The sequence below is a fragment of the Cottoperca gobio genome, chromosome 9, assembly GCF_900634415.1.
Source record: "Cottoperca gobio chromosome 9, fCotGob3.1, whole genome shotgun sequence".
NCBI classification, from domain to species: domain Eukaryota; kingdom Metazoa; phylum Chordata; class Actinopteri; order Perciformes; family Bovichtidae; genus Cottoperca; species Cottoperca gobio.
The window spans coordinates 25,680,287-25,708,198 of record NC_041363.1 but is presented as its reverse complement, the minus strand read 5'-3'; the positions used below and the strand labels follow the sequence as shown (position 1 = coordinate 25,708,198).

General features: G+C 41.5%; 1 protein-coding gene across 2 annotated transcripts; it reads right to left on the bottom strand.

Annotated features, from left to right (window-relative positions):
- Window positions 1-26,484, bottom strand: cep120 (centrosomal protein 120). Of its 2 annotated transcripts, XM_029440585.1 has the most exons (20): window positions 26,243-26,291; window positions 24,203-24,359; window positions 23,272-23,386; window positions 23,026-23,170; window positions 21,320-21,468; window positions 20,138-20,335; window positions 19,828-20,052; window positions 18,738-18,957; window positions 18,459-18,642; window positions 18,043-18,192; window positions 17,431-17,613; window positions 17,254-17,350; window positions 16,166-16,327; window positions 15,454-15,543; window positions 15,231-15,323; window positions 14,271-14,432; window positions 14,061-14,183; window positions 13,037-13,135; window positions 2,159-2,304; window positions 1-1,356 (listed from the first exon to the last, which is right to left on the bottom strand). In XM_029440585.1, the coding sequence occupies exons 1-20, from the start codon at window positions 26,289-26,291 to the stop codon at window positions 1,140-1,142; spliced, it is 2,964 nt and encodes a 987-aa protein (XP_029296445.1). In that variant the 3' UTR covers window positions 1-1,139. The 2 variants fall into 2 exon arrangements, with proteins under 2 accessions (XP_029296445.1, XP_029296447.1); XM_029440587.1 differs by lacking the exons at window positions 1-1,356; window positions 2,159-2,304 and adding an exon at window positions 3,819-5,204 and having other exon boundaries at window positions 26,243-26,484.
- Between the last annotated feature and the right edge of the window lie 1,428 nt (window positions 26,485-27,912).

Sequence of the window (27,912 nt, the reverse complement as noted above, 5' to 3'; positions counted from 1 at the left end):
TTAGACTTAAAATAATCTTTATTTATTTTGTATCAGCGGTAACATCCGTCCAGTGGCTCTCTGCTTTTTAATAAAACAGATATATAAAAAATATTTGAAAAAAACAAAAACACACATTTACACAGCAGATTTTTATCCCAAAATAATTTATTGCAGACAAACAGAAAACATCGTCTCTGCTCTGATGATAAAAAATAAATAACTGTCACAGCGTCTGCACGTCGGAGGAGCGTGTTTGTGAGTCTGCAGCGCCGCCTGCTGTCAGAACAAACATTATTAATATTTTACAGACTGTACACAAACTCACCATTCTCTAATAACTTAACACATTTTATTTCAGGTTCAATAATGCTTCATATTTAAAGAGCAGACCGCTGGTTTTGTACTTTCAGTCCATCAATTACTAATCAAGTAGAGTTGACATCACTTGGGATCATTTCTAATGAAATAATCACTTTTTAGTTTACATTTCTTTCAGGAAGCCACTTGTTTCAGTTCATTTCTGTGAAACTGAGCTTCAGAGGTAATTCAAGACATACAATGTTGGGATTTTTCTTTGTGAGAAGATGTGGATTAATCTGCCAATTATTTCCTGACTGATCAGTAACTTTCCATCACAAGTTCTCAAAGATCCTAAAACTGCTTGTTCAGTCAGACCAACAGCCTAAAACCCCAAAACTATTCAGTTTACACACAAAATATTCACATTCCAGAAGCTGAAACCAGTGAAATTGTTCATTAATAAATGATTCATTAACGTTCTAACAATCACAGAAGCAAAGTCGGAGTGTCCTTGAATGCATCAGCAGCTCACAAAGTGAAGTGAAAGTGCCTGAAAAAAGTAGAAAATGGAAAATGGTTTGTAGTTTCCGAGGTTTAGAAATGCAAAACTAGCGGAATGATCCTTTAAAAGGACAAGTTCAGGTCTACCTTACTACATTACTCATATTTACACCGACAGTTATTGATCACTGAAAGACAAACAGCCGGCAGAACAGACGCCTCATTTGCACTCTGGCTCCAGAAGTTATTGTTTTGTTTTTAAGGCAGCGTGTACATTTGGCACGGGGCATTTTACTGTAAATGCAGCCTGAGTGGACGATGTTTAAACGGCGTCAGAGCTGGTCTCTGATTGGACGTCAGAGATTCCCTCTGTCCCTCATAGCGTCCTGTATCTGTCTGTTGAGCTCGGCGATGATTCGGTCCTCGTGTGTGTAGACGCCGGTCCTCAGCAGAGTGTCTCGCTCCTCCAGCAGGCGGCTCAGGTGTTCGTCTGCGCTCTCATTGACGCTCTGAGCGGGGGCGGGGCCACACGGGGACGAGGCGGAGCCTAACCTGTCCTCCTGCTGCTTTAATCTTTCAAAGAAAATATAAACAAATTATCTTAATACCATTTCTACAACAATAAGAATGTTAAATGAGACAGTGAATTAAAGAGGACACATTAAGTATTATATTTGAAATGTAAAGTTTGACCTGAAGGTGGTGGCAGACAGGTTAAACATGCTAACTGTAATACACCGTCATGTTCACATTAGTATAACATGATGACACATTATGATCATCTGTGTAGAGCCCGACAAGCTGAGGATAAGGATTCATCTTCACATTATTCCCTCGATTAATCATTTGGTCTGTCAGAAATAAATCATTCCCACCTCCCTGAAGATCAAAGTCTTCTGAAAGTTTCTACTGTAAACATTTGAACAAAAGTTTAATAAACTTCTGTCTGTAAACTTTGGCTCGTTGGTTTGAATGTTTTAGTAAAATGTATCTCGTTTCATTTCTAATGCTGCTTCTCATGTTGCTGCTGTATTTGTAACGAGTTTGGAACCAGAAGAGGATTTGAAACAAGGAGATAAAAAGTGCCAGCTGTGTACTACTTACTGCACATGTTCTCCTGCTTACTTACACTTTACTTTTAGGTATACCTATATATGTATATTACTAACAGTACACATCACATTATATATATGTGTTTGTATACCCACAGTATTTGATTATATTAGTATATTTTAGCTGCTGTATGTCTTAGATTCTAATTAGATTTTATTCACAGACATTTTGTAAATACATATTTGTGTAAGTATTGTTGCATCAAAGAATTTCCCTGAATGACTTATTCAGCATTTATAAAACACGCTGACGTCATAGTCACCTGTTGAGTTCGTTCCTGATGTCGTCCAGCTCCTGTCTGTCCAGCTGGACCGCCTCCTTCTGCTCCGTTGCTAGGTAACGCAGCCTCATGGCCTCGAGCTCCGCCTGCTGCTTCTTCAGGCGCATCATGGCGTTTTCCTGCTCCCGCTGCGAACACACGAGAAAATATAAAAACGTGAATATTGAAGGTGACTCATGACATCTGAAACCCTGATGTGCTTCCGTCTGCTTGTCGGAGTCGAGACACTTAAAGAGCCAGAGACAACAAATATCACCACCAAGCTGTTTACGTGCTCATGAAAATCCATATTCCCGTTAACATACCTGTAGGATTAACGTAAAACGCCCCCACAGGGTATGTGCTGCGGATACGCCCTGTAAATAAATCTCAAGTTTTTCCTTTTCCAGCTGCTCCCGTGTTGCAGCCTCATCACGTTGTATAAAGCACATCCATGTTCTTAAAGGAAAACACTACATTTGGAATATAGCAGCGGGATATGCCGTGTACGTGACCCATATCAATCTGAATATTGTCACATTGAGAATAATAGTGGAATGCTAGTGTGCATGTTAATGTACCAACTGCCTTCAGGGCCTTGACGTCCTGCACTCGTCTGCAGATCAAATCTGAACCGAGAACATTTCAAAATAAACCTCTGACCCCGGCGCTGAAATGTGTGCGCTGAGATGCCAAAGAACTTTCTCCTAATTACACACAGTTTGAAGAGTTTGGTGATAAATGTGTCTGGTTTCACATTTTCGTAAAACTGCCCTGAGAAGAAATGCTTCAGGACTCGGAAGAATTCACAGGAACACGATGAGGAACACAAAGAAAACTTCATAAAAACGTCTAAAAAGTCATATTTCTCTCAGCTGCTCCGGCTCAGACTTCCCAAAATGACCCTTAATTCCAATCTGGGCTCCGTGTTCTGGTTTACAGCTGCACGTTAATAAATCAACAGTCTGAGCAGGGAAAACAAAAACACTAATATGGTGTCAGCTTTGATTATAAATCAAAAAAGGGATTTAAACTTTAGTTTCCCAACAACCTGCTGGGAAACACTAAATATTCTCACCAAAATTAAACATTAAACTATTCAGCAAATATTTAAATATCTTCTCATGGACCGGGCAAGCGTTGGAGGAACAGCCGCTCTGCTAACGGGGCAGATAAACATGGAGAACATGGCAGCAGACTGGAGATGTGAGAAGCTGGAATCTGTCCGTGTTCTGCTGATACAGAGCAGAACACGCAGACGCCTGATTCTGGATGGGAAAACCAACATTTTCACATTACTGCCCGAACACTTTTCACACGCCTGATCACCTCAGCTCCCAACAAAAAAAACACACACACACACACAATCTCTCATGAACACATCATTCACACACACGCGCACACGCACACACACAGAGGCGGTGTGTTGACACAGGCTCAGCTCTCTGTGGACCATTAGCAGTCTGTATTACGGGCCGTTTTAAGGCTAATTACTAGAAAAACAAACTTGCTAAACATTTTCTCTAGTGCCCGCTGCCAAGGACAATGTGAGGCAGAGTCCTGAAACAATTTGAGGACGAGGTGATACCAAGGCCTCGGCGGGGGGGGGCGGGGGAGAGAGAGAGAGGAGGTAGGAAGGGTGGAAGAGAAAAGCTACTAAAACTCAAGACTTTGAAGCATTTTTTTTTTTTTTTTACAGCTACGTCAGGAAGCTCCCAGCAGCTGCAGCTGAGGACTCTCCGCGCACACACACACACTGATGGAACGCTGCAAACACAACAAGAACGCATCATTTTATTTTTACAGTTAAATGCTCTTTTCAACATGTCCATGTCCCAATGCCCCGTCACTGTCTATGTAAGTCCTACATGCTGCATATAGACATGTACACATGTGTATACTGTAGGCATCATGTCACAGTTATCATACATGTGATAATCATCAAAATGTGCTTTAAACTCTTAAAATGGCACCAAATCATACTGGTATATTAATATCATTTAGTGAAGAAAAACAATGTTAAATGAGGTAATTATAAATCATTAATACTTGTTTATTAAGAGCAACATTGTGTGAGTCTGTTCTTCCTCACATGATGATTCCTGTATTTAAAATAATTCCCTTCTCTACAGTGATAGCGAGCTACACACATTTTCACTCATGTGACAAATATTTATGATTATCTCGATAATAAAAATTCCCCACCATCAACATATTAGGAGTATTCTTCATCACAAATCTTACGTAGTCGCATCGCTGATATACAGTTCAGATCGGCACATTCAATATTTTATTATTTATTTAGTGTACAACCTACAAACACTTGAAAAAGTATTTATGCTGTTGATCAATGGTGAGTCCTTGTATATCACACACACACACACACACACACACACACACACACACACACACACACACACACACACACACACACACACACACACACACACACACACACACGTCTATGGTCTGGAATAACAAAATAGAGACAAATGGAGTTCTTCAAAGATATTAAAGAAATTGGACCAAAGCGGTTAAACCTCGTACAGCGAACCGGAAAAATCGACGCAACTCTAGCGCCCAATCCAAACTGGCCAAATGATGTTAAAGTGTCCAGGAGAGCAGGATCCAGGTTTCACAGTCTGTGATGTTTGGGGTGGATGACCAGAGAATGACTTCTCCTCCCCCACACTCTCGTCGACTTCCCTCCATTACTCGCCTCCACTTTCAGAGGTCAACTGTCCCGAGCAGCTGGGGGAGGACGGCTCGTACAGACACACTTTACTCCGCTCAGATGTAGTTTTCTGAGCAGCTCTCCACCTGTGGGAGTTCAGGGGGAGTTTCTCACAGAGGTTTTTTGGGGATGTGACGGTTCCAAACACGAAAGGGGACGACCGGGACGCATTAGAGACAAATGAGTTTCTGCAAAACAGCTGAAACCACAGAAAATATGGATACAAATATAATGTCTGTTTTGTGTAAAGAGCTGACAGACTGAAGGGGAGGCAGCTCCACACCTGGGGTGTCCTGCTCTGACACCTCACCTGCTCTGAAAGACAAATAATAACATTTCATCATCTCTTTGATTCTACAAATCTAGAGCTTTTTATGGCGGTCACATTATTGTTATTATTATTATTATTATTATTATTATTATTATTATTATTATTATTATTATTATTATTATTATTGTCTTCTTCTATCCAAATGATGCCTTCATCTGTCTCTCTTGGTCCGACTAATAGTCCAAAACCCAAAGATATTTAGTTAAAGTCAGGGATGCCAAACCTTTGACTCTTTTTATAAACATAATGTCTTTAAACAGATTTCACTTCATGATTTTAAAGCTCGTGTGCTGCAGTTCATTGGAACAATGAAGGACGATGAAAGACTTTTTCATCCAACACTTGAAGCTTTCAGGGAACATGTCAGACTAACTGACGAGGTGAATGTGATTGAACTTTGAGCGCAGCGACAAGGCAAAAAGATCAGAGCAGCACACGCAGCCCAAAGTCACGTTTGTGTTGACGACCAAAACAAAACACTGGGAGAAACCCAGGACCAATATTTAAAGAAATCTACTTGAAGATTGTAAAAACTGACGGTGTCCATGAGGGTCCATAATAAGGATTTGCAACAACTATTTTTATAAATCAATTTTTATTTATTATTATTATTATTATTATTATTATTATTATTATTATTATAAATGTTTAGCCTTTAAAAATGTACTTTAAAAATAGTGAAACTGATTTCCCAAAGTGACATCTTCAAATGTTTTCTTTATTTAACCATCATCAAACAAGAAGCTGAAACTTCTTGTTCGACATTTCTGCTAATACTATTAAACAGTAAATTGACTGATCGTCTCCATCGTAACAAAACTACAACTCACAACTGGAGGAGTAATGATGTGGATGTGTAGCCTAAACTGTTTTCTTAAATGAATATGATCAGTTATTGTTTAAGTGAAAAGGAAACTGTTGGTACCACAATGAGATCTGCTCCACACGGGGTTAAACAAGTCTACAGCAGTATTATATCTGCCGTGTTTGAAGCGTGGAGATCAGTTCCTTCAGACTGCTCCGTGGGGTTTTAGAGCGATAAGCACGAGATAAGAGACACAGGAGCCGAGTGTAAGAATGTGGAGGTGTTTGTCTAAGAGAGAAGCTGCTGCTCCGAACACTCGTGTATTCCTTTGGTATTCTTTCACTATTGATTCAATACCAACTCCCAGCTCCTACTTCTCTTAGTGTCGCAGTTTTATGGAAATAAACGGGCAGCTAACCATTACTTTCATTATTAATTAGTCTGTTGATTAGTTTCTCAATCATTTTGTCATCAACAAAAGTACAAACCACTTTCCAAAAGACCAAGTGATTGTTAAGCATTTTAGCCTAAAAAACTTAAATGTGAAATCGATCGTCTGAACGGTTCCTGTCGATTGACTAATTGTTTCTGTTCAATCTGATCAGTCGGTCCCGACAGAGTATTGAGATTTGTTTTTCAAAGAGGTTAACGGTCCGGTTTCCACTCCGTGCAGCGTCGTCACTGTGTGAATGGAAACTACAATAATGCCGCTGTGAGGTTCCTGCTGTGAGGTTCCTGCTGTGAGGTTCCTCCTGTGAGGTTCCTCCTGTGAGGTTCCTCCTGTGAGGTTCCTGCTGTGAGGTTCCTCCTGTGAGGTTCCTGCTGTGAGGTTCCTCCTGTGAGGTTCCTGCTGTGAGGTTCCTGCTGTGAGGTTCCTCCTGTGAGGTTCCTGCTGTGAGGTTCCTCCTGTGAGGTTCCTGCTGTGAGGTTCCTCCTGTGAGGTTCCTGCTGTGAGGTTCCTCCTGTGAGGTTCCTGCTGTGAGGTTCCTCCTGTGAGGTTCCTGCTGTGAGGTTCCTCCTGTGAGGTTCCTGCTGTGAGGTTCCTGCTGTGAGGTTCCTCCTGTGAGGTTCCTGCTGTGAGGTTCCTGCTGTGAGGTTCCTCCTGTGAGGTTCCTGCTGTGAGGTTCCTCCTGTGAGGTTCCTGCTGTGAGGTTCCTGCTGTGAGGTTCCTCCTGTGAGGTTCCTGCTGTGAGGTTCCTGCTGTGAGGTTCCTGCTGTGAGGTTCCTGCTGTGAGGTTCCTGCTGTGAGGTTCCTGCTGTGAGGTTCCTCCTGTGAGGTTCCTGCTGTGAGGTTCCTCCTGTGAGGTTCCTGCTGTGAGGTTCCTGCTGTGAGGTTCCTCCTGTGAGGTTCCTGCTGTGAGGTTCCTCCTGTGAGGTTCCTGCTGTGAGGTTCCTGCCTGTGAGGTTCCTGCTGTGAGGTTCCTGCTGTGAGGTTCCTGCTGTGAGGTTCCTGCTGTGAGGTTCCTCCTGTGAGGTTCCTGCTGTGAGGTTCCTGCTGTGAGGTTCCTGCTGTGAGGTTCCTGCTGTGAGGTTCCTGCTGTGAGGTTCCTCCTGTGAGGTTCCTGCTGTGAGGTTCCTGCTGTGAGGTTCCTGCTGTGAGGTTCCTCCTGTGAGGTTCCTGCTGTGAGGTTCCTGCTGTGAGGTTCCTGCTGTGAGGTTCCTGCTGTGAGGTTCCTCCTGTGAGGTTCCTGCTGTGAGGTTCCTGCTGTGAGGTTCCTGCTGTGAGGTTCCTCCTGTGAGGTTCCTGCTGTGAGGTTCCTCCTGTGAGGTTCCTGCTGTGAGGTTCCTCCTGTGAGGTTCCTGCTGTGAGGTTCCTGCTGTGAGGTTCCTCCTGTGAGGTTCCTGCTGTGAGGTTCCTGCTGTGAGGTTCCTCCTGTGAGGTTCCTCCTGTGAGGTTCCTCCTGTGAGGTTCCTGCTGTGAGGTTCCTCCTGTGAGGTTCCTGCTGTGAGGTTCCTGCTGTGAGGTTCCTGCTGTGAGGTTCCTGCTTTGGACCCACAGATTTGTTCTTAAGAAGCACGTACGACTGATTTATGCAGCTTTAATAAGTAACCACAATATAATTAATAAATGAATGACTATAATTAATAAATGGTGCGCAGAGTAAAAGGTTGGAAACTGCTGAAGTCATGTCAAAGCTTTTCTGGTTCCAGCTTCTGAAATGTGATCATGTGCTTTTATATCTTTGTAACAGACGAAACAACACTTGTGAAGATATATTAAAGATTTTTGATATTTGACTATTTTTTTCTTTTTAACAATGTATAAATAAAACAATTAATACATTAAAGTGAATCAGTCCTTCCTTTTGTGTTTGACTTAAGAATCATAACAAAACTTTAGCTAAATTAATATTCTCTTCACGATATTATCCTCATCGTTTAAGCCTCTCAAATTAATCACCGACCGCTTTGCTTTAGAAAGATTGTTTTTAGCTTCTAACCTCATGTTAAACTGTACAAAGCTCTTTATAACAGTCACAGTCAGCTGTATTAATATAAAACTATTTCTCTAATCGTTTCAGGTCCCTAATAAGTGCACAGACGTATGATGTCCGACAGCTCCACGTGTGAATTTATTATTTTTACTTTTGCGTGACATTTTTCCCACAAGCTTTAGGGGCATTGATTATGCTCATGATCAGATCTCCTGACCACACACCTCGTCATTAACAGATGGCATTCATCTGCAGGTGAGAAACGTGAGAGAGGTTGAGGATGAGAATACGAAAACATTCTTGCATAAAGACTTTTAAACTTGTGCTTCTATAAAGTGCAAGCATTTCTCCTTTCTGGTTTGTTGATGTTGTTTTTGCCGTCTGGGTTTTTCCATCTAATGTAAGAACTGTTCATGTAAATATACGAGTCGACCCCCCTGACCTCCCCTCATACTGGAGCTCCAGAATATTCCAGGAATGACCAGTGGGAACCTTCAGAGTGTCCACGGAGACCTGCGGTACTGAAATCCCCTCAGACGACATGTTGCATCTGTTGTTTGACGGACAGTTTTTACACAAACACACTCATGAGAGGATGTTTTAGTCTAGACGGCCACTTCGACAGCGTGAGTACTTTGACTGACTGAAAGCAAGATATGATGAAGGTGAACTAATCAGCAGGAATAATCGGAAATACCAAAAGCTGGCACTGAATACATGTTCAGACCTCAGATTTAGATCAGAATTCTGCTCATTGCCAGTGTTCTTTGTCCCTGTATTTAAATCTGAATGACTGAACAGCTCATTCAGCATTTATTTGTTTTTTACTCCAGTTTGCCTTTCAAAAGATTTAACATCAATCCTCATTTTCTCAGTCGTTGTCTGATATCGTGATTATTAAACATGTTATAAAAAAGTATTTTGTCAGAAAGTGTTTTAACGACATCGAGTAAAAGCCTGCCCTCCATCAACATCCTCGATATCAGGACACCTCCATCATAAACATGATTTATAACAATATTTAAATAGTTGATCAAATCTATCTACCTGGTTGTAGTCAAAGAATATTAAAGATAAGATGTCCTGTGATGCAGTTTTTAATAGGCACCTGCCAGCCAATCAGAAACAGGGTTTTAAAGAACAAGGTGTCACGTTACAGTTTGATTTAAAGATATAAATATGTGCTTGTTTCTTTATAGCCATTGAAAATGACAGTTTAGTTTTGTCTTCAGCTATTAAAAAGCCACATCTAGCTGCCTGACCTTCTACTTGGGCTGTACAAATACCAGATTTAGCTTCTAAGCTCAGAACGTTATTCTCTTTGTCCCAATGTTTTTGCTTTGAAAAGACCAACTTAAGCTCCTTGTCCCAATATTTTGAATTCTGAAACGTTGAGGCTAACTCTCTGATCTAAAACCGCAGAGTTGTCTGGACATTAATTCTCGCTCTACACCTCCTGGGTTGAAAAGCACATTATTCCTCAGACAAGAATTTTTATGATCCGACTTGAGCTAAACAGCACGCCATGCGAGGCGCTGAGAGGAGAGAATAAATAGGCGAGGAGAGGCCGAGAAAAACCAAACAAGAGCCGGCTTTAAAAACTGCAGAGCGCCAAGACGGATGGTCGTGTAAACACAGGACTGATATTATATAAAAAGCGAGAGTGTGACATGTGAATAGTTAGCGCCCGGCTAGCTTATTGCTCAACGCAATCCCAGGGATGATTAATAGGTGGGGGTGACACTCAGCGCTGAACCCCCTTAGAGCTGCATAAATCACGCCGTGTTTTCTTTACAATGATGTGGCACTTAGAGAGGGGAGGAAGGAGGGATGGGAGATGGAGAGAGAGGGAGAGAGAGAGAGAGAGAGAGAGAGAGAGAGAGAGAGAGAGAGAGAGAGAGAGAGAGAGAGAGAGAGTAGAAAGAAAAGACAGGAGAGAAAGACTAAAAGCAATTGACAACGGCAAAAAGGAGGATGGAGAAGGGAGGAATAGCTCAAAGTAAAGGACTGCTTATAGAAAGAAAAGGTATATATAAATACAAGTGAGAAAGAAAGGTGGAGCGGTAAAGAGCAGACAAAAGAAATACAAGAGGAAGGAAATGTTGGACGAAATGAAATGAATACTAAGACTAAGAGGAGGAAAAGTAGACAAAGAAAGACATGGAAACAAGAGAGAGGTGGGGGAAAATAAAGTGGTTGAGAGTGAAGGAGGAAGAGAAGGACCGAGTGAGAGAAAAGGGGAGATAGGATGAGGCGACTGAAGGGAGAGATGGGGGAGAAAAACAGAGAGAGGGGGCGAGAGATTGATTCAAAAAGAAAAGAGGAAAAATGTCCAGTTTTCCAGCTGTTACATGTCAGTAACAGTTATTAGGTTGTCAGATAAGGTCTGTGTGCGTGTTTACATTAGTCTTAGGCTGACTAAAGCCCCACTTAGTGCTCTCTCTGTGTGTGTGTGTGTGTGTGTGTGTGTGTGTGTGTGTGTGTGTGTGTGTGTGTGTGTGTGTGTGTGTGTGTGTGTGTGTGTGTGTGTGTGTGTGTGTAGGAAAAAGAAAAGGGAAGAGTGAGCGAGAAAGAAAAAGAGAGCGAGGTGTGTTTTTACACCAGAGCCAAATATTTAGCTGAGGTGAAGTAGACAATGAAATGTGTGAGCGCTATCAGTTCTGTTCACACACACACATTTTTAAAAAGTCTATCGGTATAAGTTTCTTCTAACGCAACCTGAACCTTTCCTGCAGTTGCTGCTTCACATTAAAAGCTTTCCCGCTGGCGAACCGACAGGATGCTTTTATTGTGAAGAGGTCGTACGTAATGAAATGTTTGTAAAAAAGAAAAGCCTTATTAGGAAACTAATAGATTGTGTCCACTGAAAGGCTCCAGGACCTTTATAAAGGTTTTGGCTCGCTACATATCTCAGTAACGGATCTTTAAGATCTCCTACAAGCATCACAATGGAAATAAGTCCTGTGACTTTTATCCTTCATGTTCTTTTCAACTGTGTAAGTAAATCGGTGAGGGAACCATGAGAGTGTCTTTTTAAAACAAAACAAAAAATGTAACGTTAGAAAGGTCCAACTGTTCACAATGAGTTCTTTTACTTTGAATAATTTAGCACATTTGTCTGCTAATACTACTTTGAGTGCAGGACTTTTAATTATATGAGAGTATTTTTTAACTGTGGTATTGATGCTTTTTTCAAAGCTAAAGGAACTTTTATTTGAGCCTCTCTTGCCTGGACCACATGCATACTGTACTCGTGTATTCGCTGTGATGTCAGCTGACGGATGACGGCCGGGCTGAGCTCAGTTTCCTCTGCTTGCTCCGTGTCTTTAAACAGAGCTGTTAAATGTCCTAACACTGTCAGCTCGTCTCCAGCAGCAGATTAAAAACATGGAGCGTCCTGAACACGGCAGACGTCCCAACACAGAAAAACTACAATTATCTGCTGTGAAAGATGAGCGCTGTCAGGGCGGAGCGGCCTCAGCCTTCCACCGTGTCTGCCGTTTGGGGCTAAAGTTTGTCTCAAAGGTGTGGCTTTACGTTTTGAATCCACTGCTTTGACTTCTGTTTTTAGAGTGAATTTCTATTCTTCGTGAATTCATTGATTTCAGCCCCGTTGTAATTAACTTTCCACAAACTTTCTCTGTTGGTGCATTCAGGGAGGGTTCTGAGACGTCAGGGCCAAAACGTCTACTGTCTGCTCGTAAGAAAAACTCAACTGCTTTTATTTTTATGTGTTATTTTATCTATTTTAACATGAAGAATCAACAGAAGTTAACTATTGTCGCTGCTTTTTGGGTTTCATACTGTAGCTTAGACAAAACCAGACAATTGAAGATTCATTTTTCATATATTTCACAGATCAAACAATTAATTGATTAATCAGGAAAATAATCAGTAAATTAATGAATAATGCAAAAAAACGTTAGTTTCCGTTTGTCTCATTTGTTTTAAGCACTTTGGATGCTCAGTTTGAAAATAATTAGATTTAGTTTATACACATATTTACAACTTCCTGCTAAAACAATACTACATCACATGGTGACCAACTACTTTTTGGATTCACTGACTTTGGGTTAATCATGTTTATGTTAACTTTAGAGCTCTCACAGAACCCCAATTGTTGGCCTTTAACTAGAATTACCGCCTCATGCTTGTTTGCCTCCGCCAGCCAGTTAAATTACAGTTTACATCCTTATCTGTCCAAAATGTCATCACTTCATCATTTTATCCTGTTAGACATTTGTGTGAAATTGTCATAATTAGTAAATGAATTGTTGAGTTATGGCCAAAAATGTGTTTTGCGAGGTCACAGTGACCTTTGCCCACCAAATACTAATCAGTTCATCCCCGAGTCACAGTTTGTACCAAATCTGAAGAAGTTCCCTCCAGGCGATATCGCGTTTACGAGAATGCGACAGACAGACAGCCAGCCAGTAAACATCACGCCTGTGGCCACGGCATTCATCGACTCGCGGACGTGGAAAGTGAACTCTCAGAATCTTTGAAGAACCCGTGGTGAGTCCACAACTGTGAACCACACCCCCCCCCCCCTCTCCCTTCTCTCGACGAACAGTACCTGTTTGAATCTGGCCAGCTCCTTTAAGGCGCGCCCCCACTGTTGCTTGTAGTGCAGCTTGGACTTGGTGGTGGACTCCAGCTTCCTCTCCAGCTCCACCTTAATAATGACACAAGCGACTGTTACTGCAGACCGACAGATTACCAGCATCACACACGAGCGTAATACAGGAAGACATGAAATAAAAATCAGTTTCTGTCTTTATTGCACACGAACATTTTTTAATTCTTCTTTGAATCTACAATGAAAAGCTACTCGGTGGACTTTACTTTTCTGTCAACAAACTAATTATTTGAGCATTTTAAAACATTTTTACGAGCCATGTTGCCGTCCTTTTCTTCCCCGTCTTTGACGGCACATTCCTAAGTTTCTTAGCACATCATCGCCACCTGTGTGTCACCTGTGTGTCAGTGTAATACTGAAACCATTGGCAACCAAGTACATTTACTCAAGAACTAAGCTTCAGTTCAGGAACTTGTATTGGAAGCTTCTTTATACTTCTACTCGACTACATCTTAAAAAAAGGAAATACTTTTGACTTCATTGATCTCTATTAAGATTATTACAACATGTTAATCAACTAAAACATTTTTGGTATAATATTATAAAGAGTAATTACAATAAGCATCACTTTTACCAGCTGCAACATTAAAATGATGAACACATTAATGCATCAACAATTATAATCCAATAATTGAATATATATTATTCTGCATGAGTACATATTTATTTTTTACTAATACTTTTGCACTTTTACTTGAGTAAGACTTTGAATGCAGGACTTTAATTGTAACAGAGTATTTTCACACGGCGGTATTACTACAATTACTTGTAAGTAAAAGTTCTGAGCACTTCTTCCACCTCTGTAAACTTTATAGCAGCAACAAACATTTCCAACTTTCATCACTTTGCTTTTGTTTTTTGTCTGATTGTTAGTATTTAAATCCCTCCTTCAGTAGATGTTTAACTGACATAATAAGTATTAATTATCTTGGTGGTGGTGATACAGAAACAGAGTTATTACCTTCTCCAGAGTGAGTAAGTTGATCTCTGACTGCAGTCTGAACTCAGGTCTGATGTTCTGTTGTTCTCTGCAGAGCTGGAACTCTTTCTCCAGCTGCTTGTACCGAGACTCACCGTCTGCAATCTGGACAACACAAACACAAACACAGGTTATTATTGTTTAGGTAAACTCCCTCGTTCAGAGACAGAAGTACTCTCTCTCTGTCTCTACCTGCTGGAGCAGCCGGACTCGCTCCTCCTCCATCAGTCGGACTTTGTCTCTCTCCATCGCCCCCCGGTGGTCACACTCCTGCTGCAGCCTCCTGCTGCTCTCCTGCAGCTCCCTCTGGGTCAGATTGTGTTCAGCTCGCAGCTCCCTCTGCAGCCTCTGAGTCTGAGCACACGAACACACTCACTGTGACAACACTGTGGTGCACTTTGTACAGGAGGGGGAATAATACTTTGTGTCTAATTCATATATTTATGTGAGTAAATGTATCAATAGGACACATTTAAGTTTCAGTTCACTGTCTTGCTAACTGCACGTTTCTTTACATGTATTTAATAAATGCAGTTACTTTGTAATAAAAATAATAATATTGATTCATAGTTTAAGTGATTTTTCAGCTTTTCTTTGTTTTATGTGACAGTAAACTAAATATCTTTGAGTTTTTAACTGATTGTTGGACAAAGCGAGACATTTGAAGACGTCACTGTTAGCACGCTTTAGGATATTGTGAATGTTTCTTTTCTTTTTTCTTTTTTTTTTTTACTATTTTCAGACATTTTATCGACCAAACAATTTATTTAGTCATCAAGAAAATAATCTGCAGAATAGTTGATAGTTAAAACTAATTTTAGTTGCAGCCCTATATTTAATAGGTAGGAAAAATGTGTTGACTTTTTGGTCAAAACGACCTTCAGACTTTAGCTATAGCATTTTAAGAGGTTCCTTATTTAGTCTTATTTAACTGATATTAATCCTCCACTACTGTAGATTACACATTCACAGTGTAAAGGTCCCATTTGACAAAAACATTTTAATTCCTGGATTTAAACAGCCTTCAGTTCTTTCATTAAATTCACACAACAAAACTTCCATAAACCTTCTCACACTGTACAATAATCTGTCATTAACGTATACACACTACATAATCTCATTGCTGTGTAACGTGTCAGAGGTGAGCCTGACCTCCAGCTCGGCCTCAGTCAGCTGCTTCTCTCTTTTCTCCAGATCACACAGAGTCTTCTGAAGCTGCTCCTCCAACAGATTATACTCCACCTCCTGCAAGCAGAGAGATTTGGGGCCAAACATGAGCGGTCATTATTAAATTCAGATAGAAGTGTCCCATGCAGTATATACACGAATGTGTAAGCATGGTGTGTATTTGTGTAGGTAGGTGTGGACGCTCCACCTTCTTCTTGACCAGAGCTTCTCTCTCTCGGTCTCTGCTCTTCCACTCCTCTGCCAGAGCCTGCATGTGGCTCAGCTCCTTCTTCTTCAGCTGGAACAAACAAACAGAGATGGAGTGAGTATTAGGATCTGATACCTGAAAGTGTGAATACCACACTGTGAAAACATATCCTATCTGGTAGTCTAAACAATGCATCATATTCTATAAGATCATCATGTTGGTATCTTTGTCTCTGTTCAGTGAGAAGCACGTATCTATAAAGAGTCAACTTTTCATGAGTTCCTCAGAAAAACAGTTTTCAGCTTTGTAACAAGAGGATTTTTAAAGAGTTTATTATCTTAAGAAGTAGGAGAATGTTCTCAACACATAAAGAAACACTTCATCCTTCAGTTTATCACAAACATTAAACATCAACACATCTGGAGATACATGGTTTCACTGGACAGGAAGTGGAGGAATAACTGTAATCTGTAAAGTAACTAAAGCTGTCAGACAATACATATATTCATATTTGTATTTGTGTTCATATTTAATCTTGAATAATCAGATCAAACACCTGATAAAATGAAGTCAAAACACTGTAGTTAACAATCTTAAAAGGGGCTGCGTGTGAAGCAGCTTTATAGATGTTATGTTGTTCATTACATTGTATTTAATTATTGTCCTTTTCTGAACCAGTCTTTTCATGGTTTACTGTCAGTCCTGTGTTTACCTGATCATCGAACAGATCCTCCTGCTCCTCCTTCCACAGCTCCAGCTCCAGGGCCGTGCGGTACTCCAGGGTGTCTCTGGGGGCCGTGGGGCCCTGCGGGGGGGCGTTCAGGCTGGGAGCAGCAGGGTGGGAGGACGGCTGTTTGGGGACTGCAGGTTCGTCCTGTTGACATAGGAAGATTAAAAACAGGTCAATTATTACCATAAAACGTAACTCCGAGGTCTGTACACTCAGTGGAGCCTTCATCAGGTGCACCTGTACAGCCATGAATTCTACCTGCAACGATATTAATGTCCAGGTTTTGAATTACATATTCAGAGAGGTATTCATACAACTATATGTTTATTAATTAAGTTATAGTTTGCATCACATTGAGAGGTGTTTCTAATGTTTTGAGCCCAAATGTACAATCATTAGGGGGAAGACTATTAGAAAGTACGAATATACACTTGAGTTACAAAAAGTCAACATTATAAGGTTTGTAAAGAGAATCTGTGGCAGGTCTGTACTGGATTACATTAGATTACACAGGTGGACCTAATATAGTGGACAGGACGTACATTCTTTAACAGTGTAAATAAATGTGATTGTCTTCAGGATGAACGAGTTAGAAAGGAAAACTTATTGAGGGTTCTAAGAGATAAAAAACAATATCAACCATCAATTGAAGGATTCTGATCATTTTGCGTTTCTATGTACAGAAGGTTACTCCAGATGGGACTCCAGATGGTCTGGCCAACAGGGTGTGTGTGTGTGTGTGTGTGTGTGTGTGTGTGTGTGTTTCTCCTGATGAGCAGGTGGCACTACCTCCATGAATGTGTGTGAATGATGACTTGTGTTGTAAAGGTGCTTTGCGTGAACAGCGCTATATAAATGTGTTGACTTCTGAAATGTGTAGAAAATTTTAATTGATTGATGCAAAATGTTTAAAATACATTTTAAAAAAGAAGAAAAGAAAACACAGACCTATGTAATAATCACGTGCAGATGAAATGTCTGAGTTGAGGAGGAAGCGGATTATTTTGGTACCTTTATCGACCAAAGCACATTGTGAAAACTCATTTTACTTTAACCAAGCCGAGTCTCACCTGTGAAGAGTCATACAGGATGACTTCTCTGGCTTTAACCAACCCCAGGTCCTCCAGCGTTGCCACAAAGCTCAACTCTGCCACCTTCTCACTGGGACTGAAGGATGGAAACACAGTTGTTGAACAGCGGTGAAGGTGCACCGTGTGATCAGTCTGTCGGTCAGTGTTGTTTCCTACCGCTGTGTTTTGAACACGGGGATGCGGTCCTGGTGAGTTTGTCTCCAGCTCTGCTCTCCTGTTGATGCCAGGAGTCTGCTCCTCTCAGAGCTCAGCAGGTGAGACAGCTGGATGGAGGCTCGTCCGATCAGCTGGTCTCTGCTGGTGGAGTCTCTGTGCCAAACCTCCACCACCAGAGGAACTCTACAACACACGGACACATTATACATTACTCTGCAGGGCTTCCAGCAGCTCCATTATTCATTTGACAAAAACAATGTGAAAACCAGGCCTACTGCACCATCTGCTGGACAGAAGTGATTCTGAAGACAAAACATTATGATTATAATGGAAACAGGGCAGGGGCAAATGTCATTAATAAGTCCATGTATCATATAAGCTACATCATCATTTTTAACGAACAGAGAGTTTAAAAAAAAACATATAGAGATAAACAGATACAACACAGATCTGATAAAAACACTGACCATTTGTCATTGTTGTTTAGATCCAACAGTCTAAGAGAAATCCCTCCATCCTCCCTCTACCAACAGGTCAGCACTGCATGCATATGTATACAATTCAAGTATTAAGTATGAAAAGGAAACAGTGGTTTTTTTGTGTTCCTGGTACCCGAGGAAGGTGTCCTGCAGTTGTTGTGGCAGAGCGGCAAAGTCGAAGGCGCAGTAGGACTGAGGCAGAGACGCCTCCATGTTCCTCTGCAGCTCCACAGGAGGGTTGGTCATGATGGGAGCTGCACTGCCAAAGAACTGATACGAATACCTGAAAGACAACAAACACACAATCATCATTTAACAAGTCAGACAGCTGTACTGCACTGCTTTTTAAAAGTACATTTAGAGGGACTTAGATGGTTTTAACTTTAGTTTTTATCTGTTTATCGTAGGTAAAGGCTTCACTAGAAATTAAATCAAAAGGCGAACATTCCCAAAATGTTTTCTGTAATTGTGACTGCGTGTTAACAGTGAGGCTTGGGAGTGACATGCCATCTCTGTGGAGAAAGCTGGGATTAAGATGAAGTCTTTCACCTGAGCGTCACAGCGATGGGGTGTGTCAGGCTGAGGCTTCCCAGGCTGCGGAGGTCCAGAGAGAAGCAGTAGTGATGGGCGGAGGAGGGGATGGACACTTTGGGAGCAGAGACACTGACAGAGGGTGCTCCACCTTCTGCTGTAGCTTCAGTCTGAGTCTGCAGCTGCACAGGAACCTCCAGGTCTGCAGGTGGACAAAAGAACAAACACAATGTTACTCCTCTTTGGTTTGACTGGAACTTCTTCTGTGACGAGGACATGTGGTGTTTACAGCCTCACCTGCCAGCAGTCCTGCCTGCTCTTTGCCACGTTGAAGCTCCTCCAGCAGGCTCTCTGCTTCGCTCTCTGTATGAGAGGAAGGAGGAGGAAGAGGAGGAGAAGAAGAGTCGGGAGGTTTCCGGAGCGGAGAGGAACTTCGAGGTCTCTGTACAGCAGGAGGAACAGAGGGAGGAGGGTTGGAGTGTGTCGGAGCTCCACTTCCTTCTTTATTCCCTAAAGACTGGGAGAAAGGACAAAAGTAAATATGATGGTCACTCATCTGAAACTAAAATTCAAAGATTATTCCAGATATCTGCTACTGCTGTATCAAAGTAAAACAAGTGAGAAGGTTTTCTCCTCATCTGAATGGAGGGTCTTGGGATAGAGGTGGTGGTATTCTGTACAGGGGGCTTCATGAGTATTCACTTGACTTCCTCTTTTCTGATTACACCATTAGCTGAAACTGCTCATCCCTTAGCACAACTTGATGTAGTACAATAAAATCTAACTTTTCTTCAAACTGTAGCGTAATGCACAGCTCATAATACGGTCTAATGTCTCAGGTGTGTGTTCACATGCACTGCAGTGATCTGCTTAGTCACTAATACGATCAGTAGTTAAATATCATGCAAAACTTAAGAGTCTGTTAGGGATTAAGAAACGCCCGGTGAACAGTGTTGTTAATCTGCATCAAAACAGAGTAACGTCACACTGGAAAATGAAGTTATTGGAGAAACATATGAAAACATTAGCTGCTACGATTTGTGAAGAAATGTCAGCCTGTCTGATTATTAGTAATGATTAGATTGCTAATAAAACACAAGAGAATGCATTGTCCGTTTGACTTCACCCGATCACACGCACTTATTTCTTGTGCGTTTGTACAAACAAACTATATGGCTACTGGCTTCCAGAAAAAGCGTGACTCTTTCCAAGGATGTTGTTTGTCAAAACATGAGACACATGCTAATTTATGCTTTAAAGACGTAGACGGCGCAGAGTAAGGGGACAATGGAGACATGTAATAATAAAGGGCTCGACACATTCAATCACTAATTCATTTTCAACGCTGTGTACTTGCTTGGAGTCCACATTTCCTAGGTGTGTGTACCTGTGGTGTAACCTCCTCCCTCCTCAGGGTAACAGCGACTCCCACCGTCGGCTGCAGGTCGGCAGGCAGAGCGGGCAGCGCCTGTTTGGTGTGTTTAGGGGGTTGGAGTATAAATGCTCCCTCCACCGTCGCAGCCTTGTTCTCCAGATCCACAGACACAGCAGCCAGAGCTGAGAGAGAAACGTCTGTGCTGCCCAGAGAGTGATTCCCACAGCACAGGTAGATCTGAGGAGGGCAGGCGGGAACTTGTGATGAAACATGGCCAGTAGCAGGCAGTAAGGAGATGTCCATCAGACACTTTGACTCTCACCTGTAAACTGGGTTGCCGAGACAGGAAGGTCTGAAGGATCTGTTTGCTGCTGCGGATGCGCACAGAGGCGCGCTCCGGCTCGAAGTCGGGGCTCAGGAGGTTGAGGAAAGGCTCGCTGGTGATGTCGTTCCCCAGTAAAGAGTAGTAGAAGAAGAACCCAGACGCCTCCGCTGACAGTTTCATGGTGCTGGGGATCAACTGTGGAGAACAACAAGAGAGCACATTGGGTTCGTTTGTTGGTTCAAACTGGCGGTGTTGCAATTCACAAAATGAATATTTGGAAGCGCCCAGAAGGCTCTCCTCTGCTCCGCTAAACGTATGAGCTGCGGGGCGTTGCACAGAGTAGATCCAGCCAAGGAGGAAGTGGAACTAGTCGAGCCTCCGGTTCATTTTCTAAATAAACACCGTTTGCAAATTCCTGAGCGTATCACAGTCAGGCAGGCAAAACTGAAACGCTCTTCAGCCACAACGCAGCTCAGTGGAGTTCAGGCGTGATGTCTTACAGCCGCCGATGTGTTGTCAGGCGCATTGTTGGGGCATGTTGCCAACTTTTAGTAGCAGAAAGAGATTTTGCCGACTGGATTAACGGCTTAAAACGCATCAGAAAGTGCTTTTGATTAATTGTTTACTTATCGGTTGGCTGATTGACAGACACAGTTTTAACTGACCACATATTGAATAAAGAGCTTTCTATTGAAGCCACACCACATACAGTCTCTACTCCACTTCTAACTGCCATGAGAAAGAACATGTTTTGTGATAGAAGGTTTCATTTGGCAGAGTCGGGGTCTTCAGTGTCTTCTCATGACACTCTGGGGGACGGACTGTCAGTGCTGAAAAGTTAAAGCAATAATGTTTAAATGACAATTACCACCTGAGATGTTCTTCCATTGCCAAACTATCATCGATCTGCGAGTTTCGAGTATTGTTTTTATTGAATTATTTCTTCAGCTTCAGTTAGTATTGTTTTACCCAGACTGCCTTCGGCCCTAAACATCAGGCCTGATGTTGCTGGCTTCATCATTCTGTGTGAAAATGAGAGTAACCGCGAGAACAAACGAGAAGTTCCCGGCCAAGAAAACTTTCTGGATGTGACATCATGTTGGCTACATTATCTCATGTTACCTAAACAAACACTTCACTGGTAGCAGCTCAGGTCGGAGGTAAAAGTACTGCCCTTACCTGTTCTAGTTTAGTAGCAAAAGCCACAGTGACGGACAGGACGAACATGTCACAGCAGTGATCTGCAGGTCCGACCTGATGGTAGCCCTGGTCTGGGATCAGCGAGGCCTCCAGCTGATCTGGCAGCAGGTCAGTTACTGCAGGAGAACCTACAGCAGCAGATCAGCACAAGAGTTACAATAACAGACGGACAAGAAAGACATAGCATTACCGCCTCGCGTCTGTAGGCCTCCACCAACCAGCCAAGGTGCACTTCACACCTATGCCTGTACAAAATTGTTGACATAATATGATTTTTTGAGTTCTGGCTGTGAGGTCCCAGTGACCTTGGACTACCAAAATATAATCAGTTCATTCTTGAGTTCAAGAGGACGTTGTGCCAAATTTGAAGAAATTCCCTCCAGGCATAGATATCGAATTAACAAGAATGGGACGTACAGACGGACAACCCGATAACATCATAATAATAATAATAATAATAAATTGTATTTATAGGCACACCTTTCATTTGCGTAAACAAAACTCAAAGTGCTACATAGTCAACATAACACATCAGGCCACGGCTGTTGCCAGGGGCGCAGATGCGTAATAAGAGAACACAACACAAGAAGACAGAAACATGTTTTACAACTAAAGAACAGCGAGAGGAGGAGGTCAAACCACAAAAGGTTTGTTGCAATAATGCAAAAAACCTTTGCGAAATTTCACAACTTTTCGAAAAACTGAAAACTAACATTTACCGCTCTTTACCTAATGTGTTACAATTCTTTAAACACCAAATGTAAGGGTTCCTTGTCATACATGCTTTTGTTGTGTATTATTTATGTATATAAAAAAATGGAACTCTAAAAATGTCGAGATTGGCATCAAAAATCACAATAAATGTTTACGCCGGTTGGAAACCTGGTAACAGCTGTCGCAGTGCAGGGAGTGAAAGAGTCACATATTTTACTCTCATGTCAGTTCTACCTCTAACAGAGACGTCAGGTTGGTACACGCTACATACGCACACTTTTTCATATTAAGCTCCTTTTGTGTGCTACAGTTTGCAATGTTTAATCCATATCACATTCTGGCTAATAAACTGGACCAGAAACTTCAGCAGGAACTCTCTCACTTTCTGGTTCAACAAAGCAGAAGTTTTTCTTAAGTGTCACACCTACGATTACATCTAAAGATGCGTCTCTCACATGTCCTAAATTCTTCAGTTTAACACAAAGTAAAGACGTTTCCACTCACATCATGTGATGAGAAAGGATTGTCTACCAAGTTGCGGCTTTCACAACACTCTCACTACACAAGTTCTGTCCAATGGGACACATCATTAGCTCCAAAAGGATCTCAGTTAAAAAAAGAATCCCACTGCTTTTCACTTTAAATACAAACGGCACGTGAGTGAGATCTGAGGGATCTGGATCACTGCAGAGTATCACAAAGCTTCCCAGAGACACAGAGCGGACAGACTGCCAACAAGGAATCAGTCTCAAGTTAGTTTGAGTCTTTCCGAGATGTTTCTCAGTCAGACACATCACTGCTGAACATGTTATTCTCCAGCGTCACTAGATTCACAATCTGAAACAGCTCAAAGTGCCATTTATTCACTTTCTTTCACCTTCATCTCCACATTATGAAACTGCTGCACGTGTCAGCAGATAAATGATGTTAACTAATAATTACTAAGTTTCATACAAAAGAGAACAGCTGACCTTGCCGGGGCGGGGCCTTCTTGGCTTTGAACCTCTCAGGAGAGGGTTCGGAGGGCTTGGCGTCATTCTCCAGCGCCATGCTGAGGAGGAGGGCCGGTCTCTGTTTGGTGTATTTGCTGCTCAGCAACGGATACCAGCGAGGCTCCTAACAGGACGAAACACATCTCTTTACTGGTCCCAGTGGACAGCAGCTGGGTATCACTGTGGTTACACTTCAACATGTCATCCAGACAGAAGGAGCTTCACCTGTTTGACCTCTTGTACAGACCGGAGGTCTAGGACGATGTAGCCGACACTCTCTCTCTTCTTACTCACAGAGTCGACGGCAAAACACTGAAGCTTGATGGGAGTTCTCTGCAGTCTGGGAGGACAGAAGATGCATCCGCACTACACAGCTGAGTGTTCGTTCATCGTTACATATTCAGACACCAGAGATGGATAGAGAAGATCAACATGTTTTCTTTTCTTAAAACTCACTTTTTAATCTCTTGGATTTTTAGTAACTGATGGTACTTTTTACAATCATTTACATTTTCTTTGTCTTACTTTATATATTTTGTGTTTTGAATGTATCTACTTTTATTATTAGTTGTTACAATTAAGCACCTTCTAACTTTGTTTTGAACTTTGTCATATAAAGTAATTATTTATATAAAAAATATTATTATTATTATCAAATATAATATTTATATATAAATACAGTATAATAGTTATTTTCTTGTGGGATTCTGAACATGTAGCAACAGCAGTTTGCATAATAACATGTCAGTGCTGTAATTAAACACAGAAGGCAATCAGAGCTGCAACAATTAGTCAAACGACATTAAATTAATCAGCTCATCATCATCAGAGATCATTTAGGTCATTTTTCAAGCAGTATTTGCAGGTTCCAGCTTCTCAAAATGTAAGCATGTGCTGCTTTCCCTCGTCTTAAAATATCTGTAATGAGGAACGTTTACATTGTTTTATAGCAGAATCAATTAATAAATAAATAACCCATTAACCTTTTGTGACTCAATTTAATAATCTTTAAAGTTATCTGGAAACAGTGCTATTGTCAGACCAGCTGAGTTAAAACAAACATTTAAATATTGCAAAAACAGTTGGATGTGAGAGAAACTTGGCTTTTCCCTTCTCAGCTAACTGAATCTCTTTGTAATGTTGTAATAATTAAGACCTGTGCTGGTGCAGCGTCCTGCGGTCGAGCTCCCAGGCCAGCTCGGTGCTGAACAGCGGCTGGTCTCTGTGCTCGACTGGGTCTGTGGCCAGCTGCTCTCCATCGAAGCTCGCCTGCACCACCAGACTGAGCCGGGGACTCTTCGGAAAGTGACGACCTGTGGAAGGAAAGACACGTTTACATTGAGAAGCATTTCTTCTGTGAACTGCTTACAGAACACATTTTCACTAAAGATGGTGAACTACCACCAGGCACGACTCAAACGCAGTAACATTTTGGAGATGGCTGGTAGCTTTGGACCTACAGTATCTATTGCTTACAATGAGAGAGAATAAATCTCCAGGTGGTCAGCCTAAGAGACTTTCCATTTGTGAAAGCCTACTTGACTCGTAAAACTGTAAGTAGATTTAAGAAAGAGTCCAACTACTCTATAAACTATTGTTGTAAACATTGTAAGGGTCACTTTGGGCTCTGGGTAATTGTGAAGGCATTTATCAATATTTTCAATATTTATTATAATATTTTTACAAACAAAACAAAAAGAAAATAATCAACAGATTAATGGAGAATGAAAATAATCATAAATTATAGTTCAAAATGAGCTCCACCTCAACCAACTACAGCAGTTAAATCCTGCTTTTACATTAATACACAAGTAATAATAATCCAATGATATAATATATAGTATATTATATAGTTATTTAGTTTTTTACTTCTGTGACTGAATATTCCACAGTATTGTAATACTACATGGTACAAGTGTTTGTCCACCAAAGTAAAAACTGCTCAGCCAAATTAAAATCTGATCTGAAACTATGACTCAGCCTACCAGCAAAAACCACTTCAGACTTCATGTGACAATAAAGTTACAGGGCTGCAACTAACGACTATTATTATCGATTAATCTGCAAAATATTTTCTGAATGAATAGCATAGCATTGTTTTGTCTATACAATGTCAGAAAATAGTGAAATATGTACATCCTAGTTAGTGCAGGGCGTCCAGAGCTGGAGACACCATATTCAGATAATTTAATACTAATACCACACTGTAAAAATAATAAAAGTCCTGCATTGAAAATGTTACATCAGTAAAAGTATGCAAGTATAATCAGGAAAATGTAGAAATATGTAGAAAAATGTCCCCTTTGACTGTTAGGTCATATATCATATATAATATAATATAATTAGTAGGGTTGCAACTAACATTTCCATAATAGAATAATCATTTGGTCTATAAAATGTCATAAAATTGTTCAATGTCCAATCGCAGTTTCTCCATGTCTTTGAATGTCTTGTTTTGTCAGTTCAAACCCCAAAGATATTCAGTTCAATATAATATGTATTTGTATCAGCAGGAAATCTACATATTTTGTTTTACGACTTTAACGATCAATAGATTATCAAAATAGTTTATTATTAATAATAATAATAACGTTAAACGATTAATCGTTATAGGCTTTTTCATCATCATCATCATCATCATCATCATCATCATCATCATATAACGTTAACGGTTCAAATTTCAAGTTATACATATTTATTTTTAAATATGAAGGTTAACACAGGGTCAACGGTTCAATGAAATGTGTGCGAGAGAGACAGCTTGTCAGCTCAGCAGTCAAAAAATAGAATAAAATATATAAAATGGTGCGTGCAGCCAGGGTCCAAGTTATTTTAATACTTTAAGTAACGTTACATTTCCCTGATTATATTTACATACTTTAACTTAAGTAACATTGTCAATGCAGGACATTTACTTGTGAAGAGTAAAGTTACTTTTAGAGTGTGGTATTAGTACTTTTACTAGCGGAGGATGATGCTTTGTGACAGAATGATGAAGTCTCCAGGTCAGGGCGTCCTGTTGTAACAGGGGACACTTTATGCACTTTAGGGTGCACTTAACTGCTAAAGCTAACTAGCATGACCAGCAGCAAAGGACGGCTTATTAGTCAGCTGTATACGTTACAAGCATTGACTAATGTCTCACACTGGTAATGTTTGTTGTATCATTTACTTTAGAAGATAAGTGTGTGCTTACCTTCCAGGATGGACACAACGATAAGAAGTTGGTCTGTCTTTGAAGCCATGATGACATTTGTACAACTTTAACGGGAAGCTGTTGAACTGTTTATTCAAACTCCTCTTTACACTTTAATTTACTTCAGAAACTCACTTGTGGGCACGACATTTGAACAGAGCAGAGATTTCATTTGTTTACTTGGACGCTGAGTGTCCGTTGAAAGGAGCAAACCGCTTTGTTGTCAAGCTTTGGCGCCACCCATTTTGTTTTAAAAGCGGAAGTGATGACAGAGACGCTTGTGTGTTTTACGCCCTCTGCTGCTAGGGGGTGGAAACTGCAGGGCGCTGCACACTATACTTCTACTGTAGTACTACCTTTGCTGCAACTACTACTACCAGAGGGGAGAGAAGAACTGGTGGTATCTTACTAAGTATATGTTCTCAAGTACTGTAACTAAGTAGGCTACAATTGTAAGAAATGTACACTTTACTTGATGATTGCTGTTACTTTATGTGTCAGAGGTAAACATTGTACTTTTTACTCCACTAAATTTAGTTACTTTTCAAATGATTGTTTTTCATCCACTTCCTGTACAAACTATGTATATCCAGATGTGTCTCTTTTGAATGTTTGTGATGAACTGAAGGATGAGTTTCCTTATGTTAACACCCCTTAATATAACACCCCTCCCCCACCATCACCAAAGATCAGGTGAGCAGAGAGCTGAAGAGACTGCGTGCCAGTAAAGTAGCTGGCCCGGACGGAGTGTGTCCAAGGATGCTAAAGGCCTGTTCTGCTGAACTCGGGGAGCCCCTTCAGTGTATGTTCAACCTGCGCTTGCAGCTGGGGAGGGTCCCAGTTCTCTGGAAGACTTCATGTCTCATCCCTGTCCCCAAAAAGAAACACCCTAGGGAACCAGATGACTTCCGGCCGTTTGTACTGACATCACACATGATGAAGACCATGGAGCGGCTGTTGCTCCATCACCTCAGAACCCAGGTCCACCATGCACAAGATCCTCTGCAGTTCGCATACCAGGTGAAGGTGGGCATGGATGACTCCATCCTCTATCTGTTATACAGGGCTTTCTCTCATCTGGACAAGAGGAGTGGCGCGGTGAGAATGATGTTCTTTGATTTCTCCAGCGCCTTTAACACCATCCAGCCCCCACTCCTGAGAGATAAGCTGACAGAGATGAGGGTTGACTCACATCTGGTGAGATGGATCACGGACTACCTCACAGAGAGACCACAGTACGTCAGGCTGAAAGGCTGCACGTCCGACACTGTGGTCAGCAGCACTGGAGCGCCACAGGGGTACTCTCTCCTGTCTTGTTCACCCTCTACACCTCTGACTTCCAGCACAACTCTGAGCTCTACCACATGCAGAAATACTCAGATGACACTGTGATGGTCGGCTGTGTCAGGAATGGACAAGAGGGGGAGTACAGGAGCCTGGTGGAGGACTTTGTGAGGTGGTCCAAGTCGAACCATCTGCAGCTGAACACCTCCAAGACTGAGGAGATGGTGGTGGACTTCCAGAGGATCAGGCCACACCTGCAACCTGTGTCCATCGAGGGGGTCGACGTGGAGGTGGTCAGGTCCTAAAAATATCTGGGCCTGCAGCTGGACAACAAGCTGGACTGGAGGGCAAATATGGACACTCTTCATAATAAAGGGCAGAGTCGT

Excerpts from the sequence above, each read along its gene's own strand:
- cep120 (XM_029440585.1), bottom strand. The coding sequence starts at position 26,291 with ATGGCTTCAAAGACAGACCAACTTCTTATCGTTGTGTCCATCCTGGAA. Across the intron at positions 13,136-14,060 it reads ACTTACTCACTCTGGAGAAG|GTGGAGCTGGAGAGGAAGCT; the intron begins GTAATAACTCTG and ends GTCATTATTAAG. Across the intron at positions 2,305-13,036 it reads AGCTGGCCAGATTCAAACAG|CGGGAGCAGGAAAACGCCAT; the intron begins GTACTGTTCGTC and ends GTGTGTTCGCAG.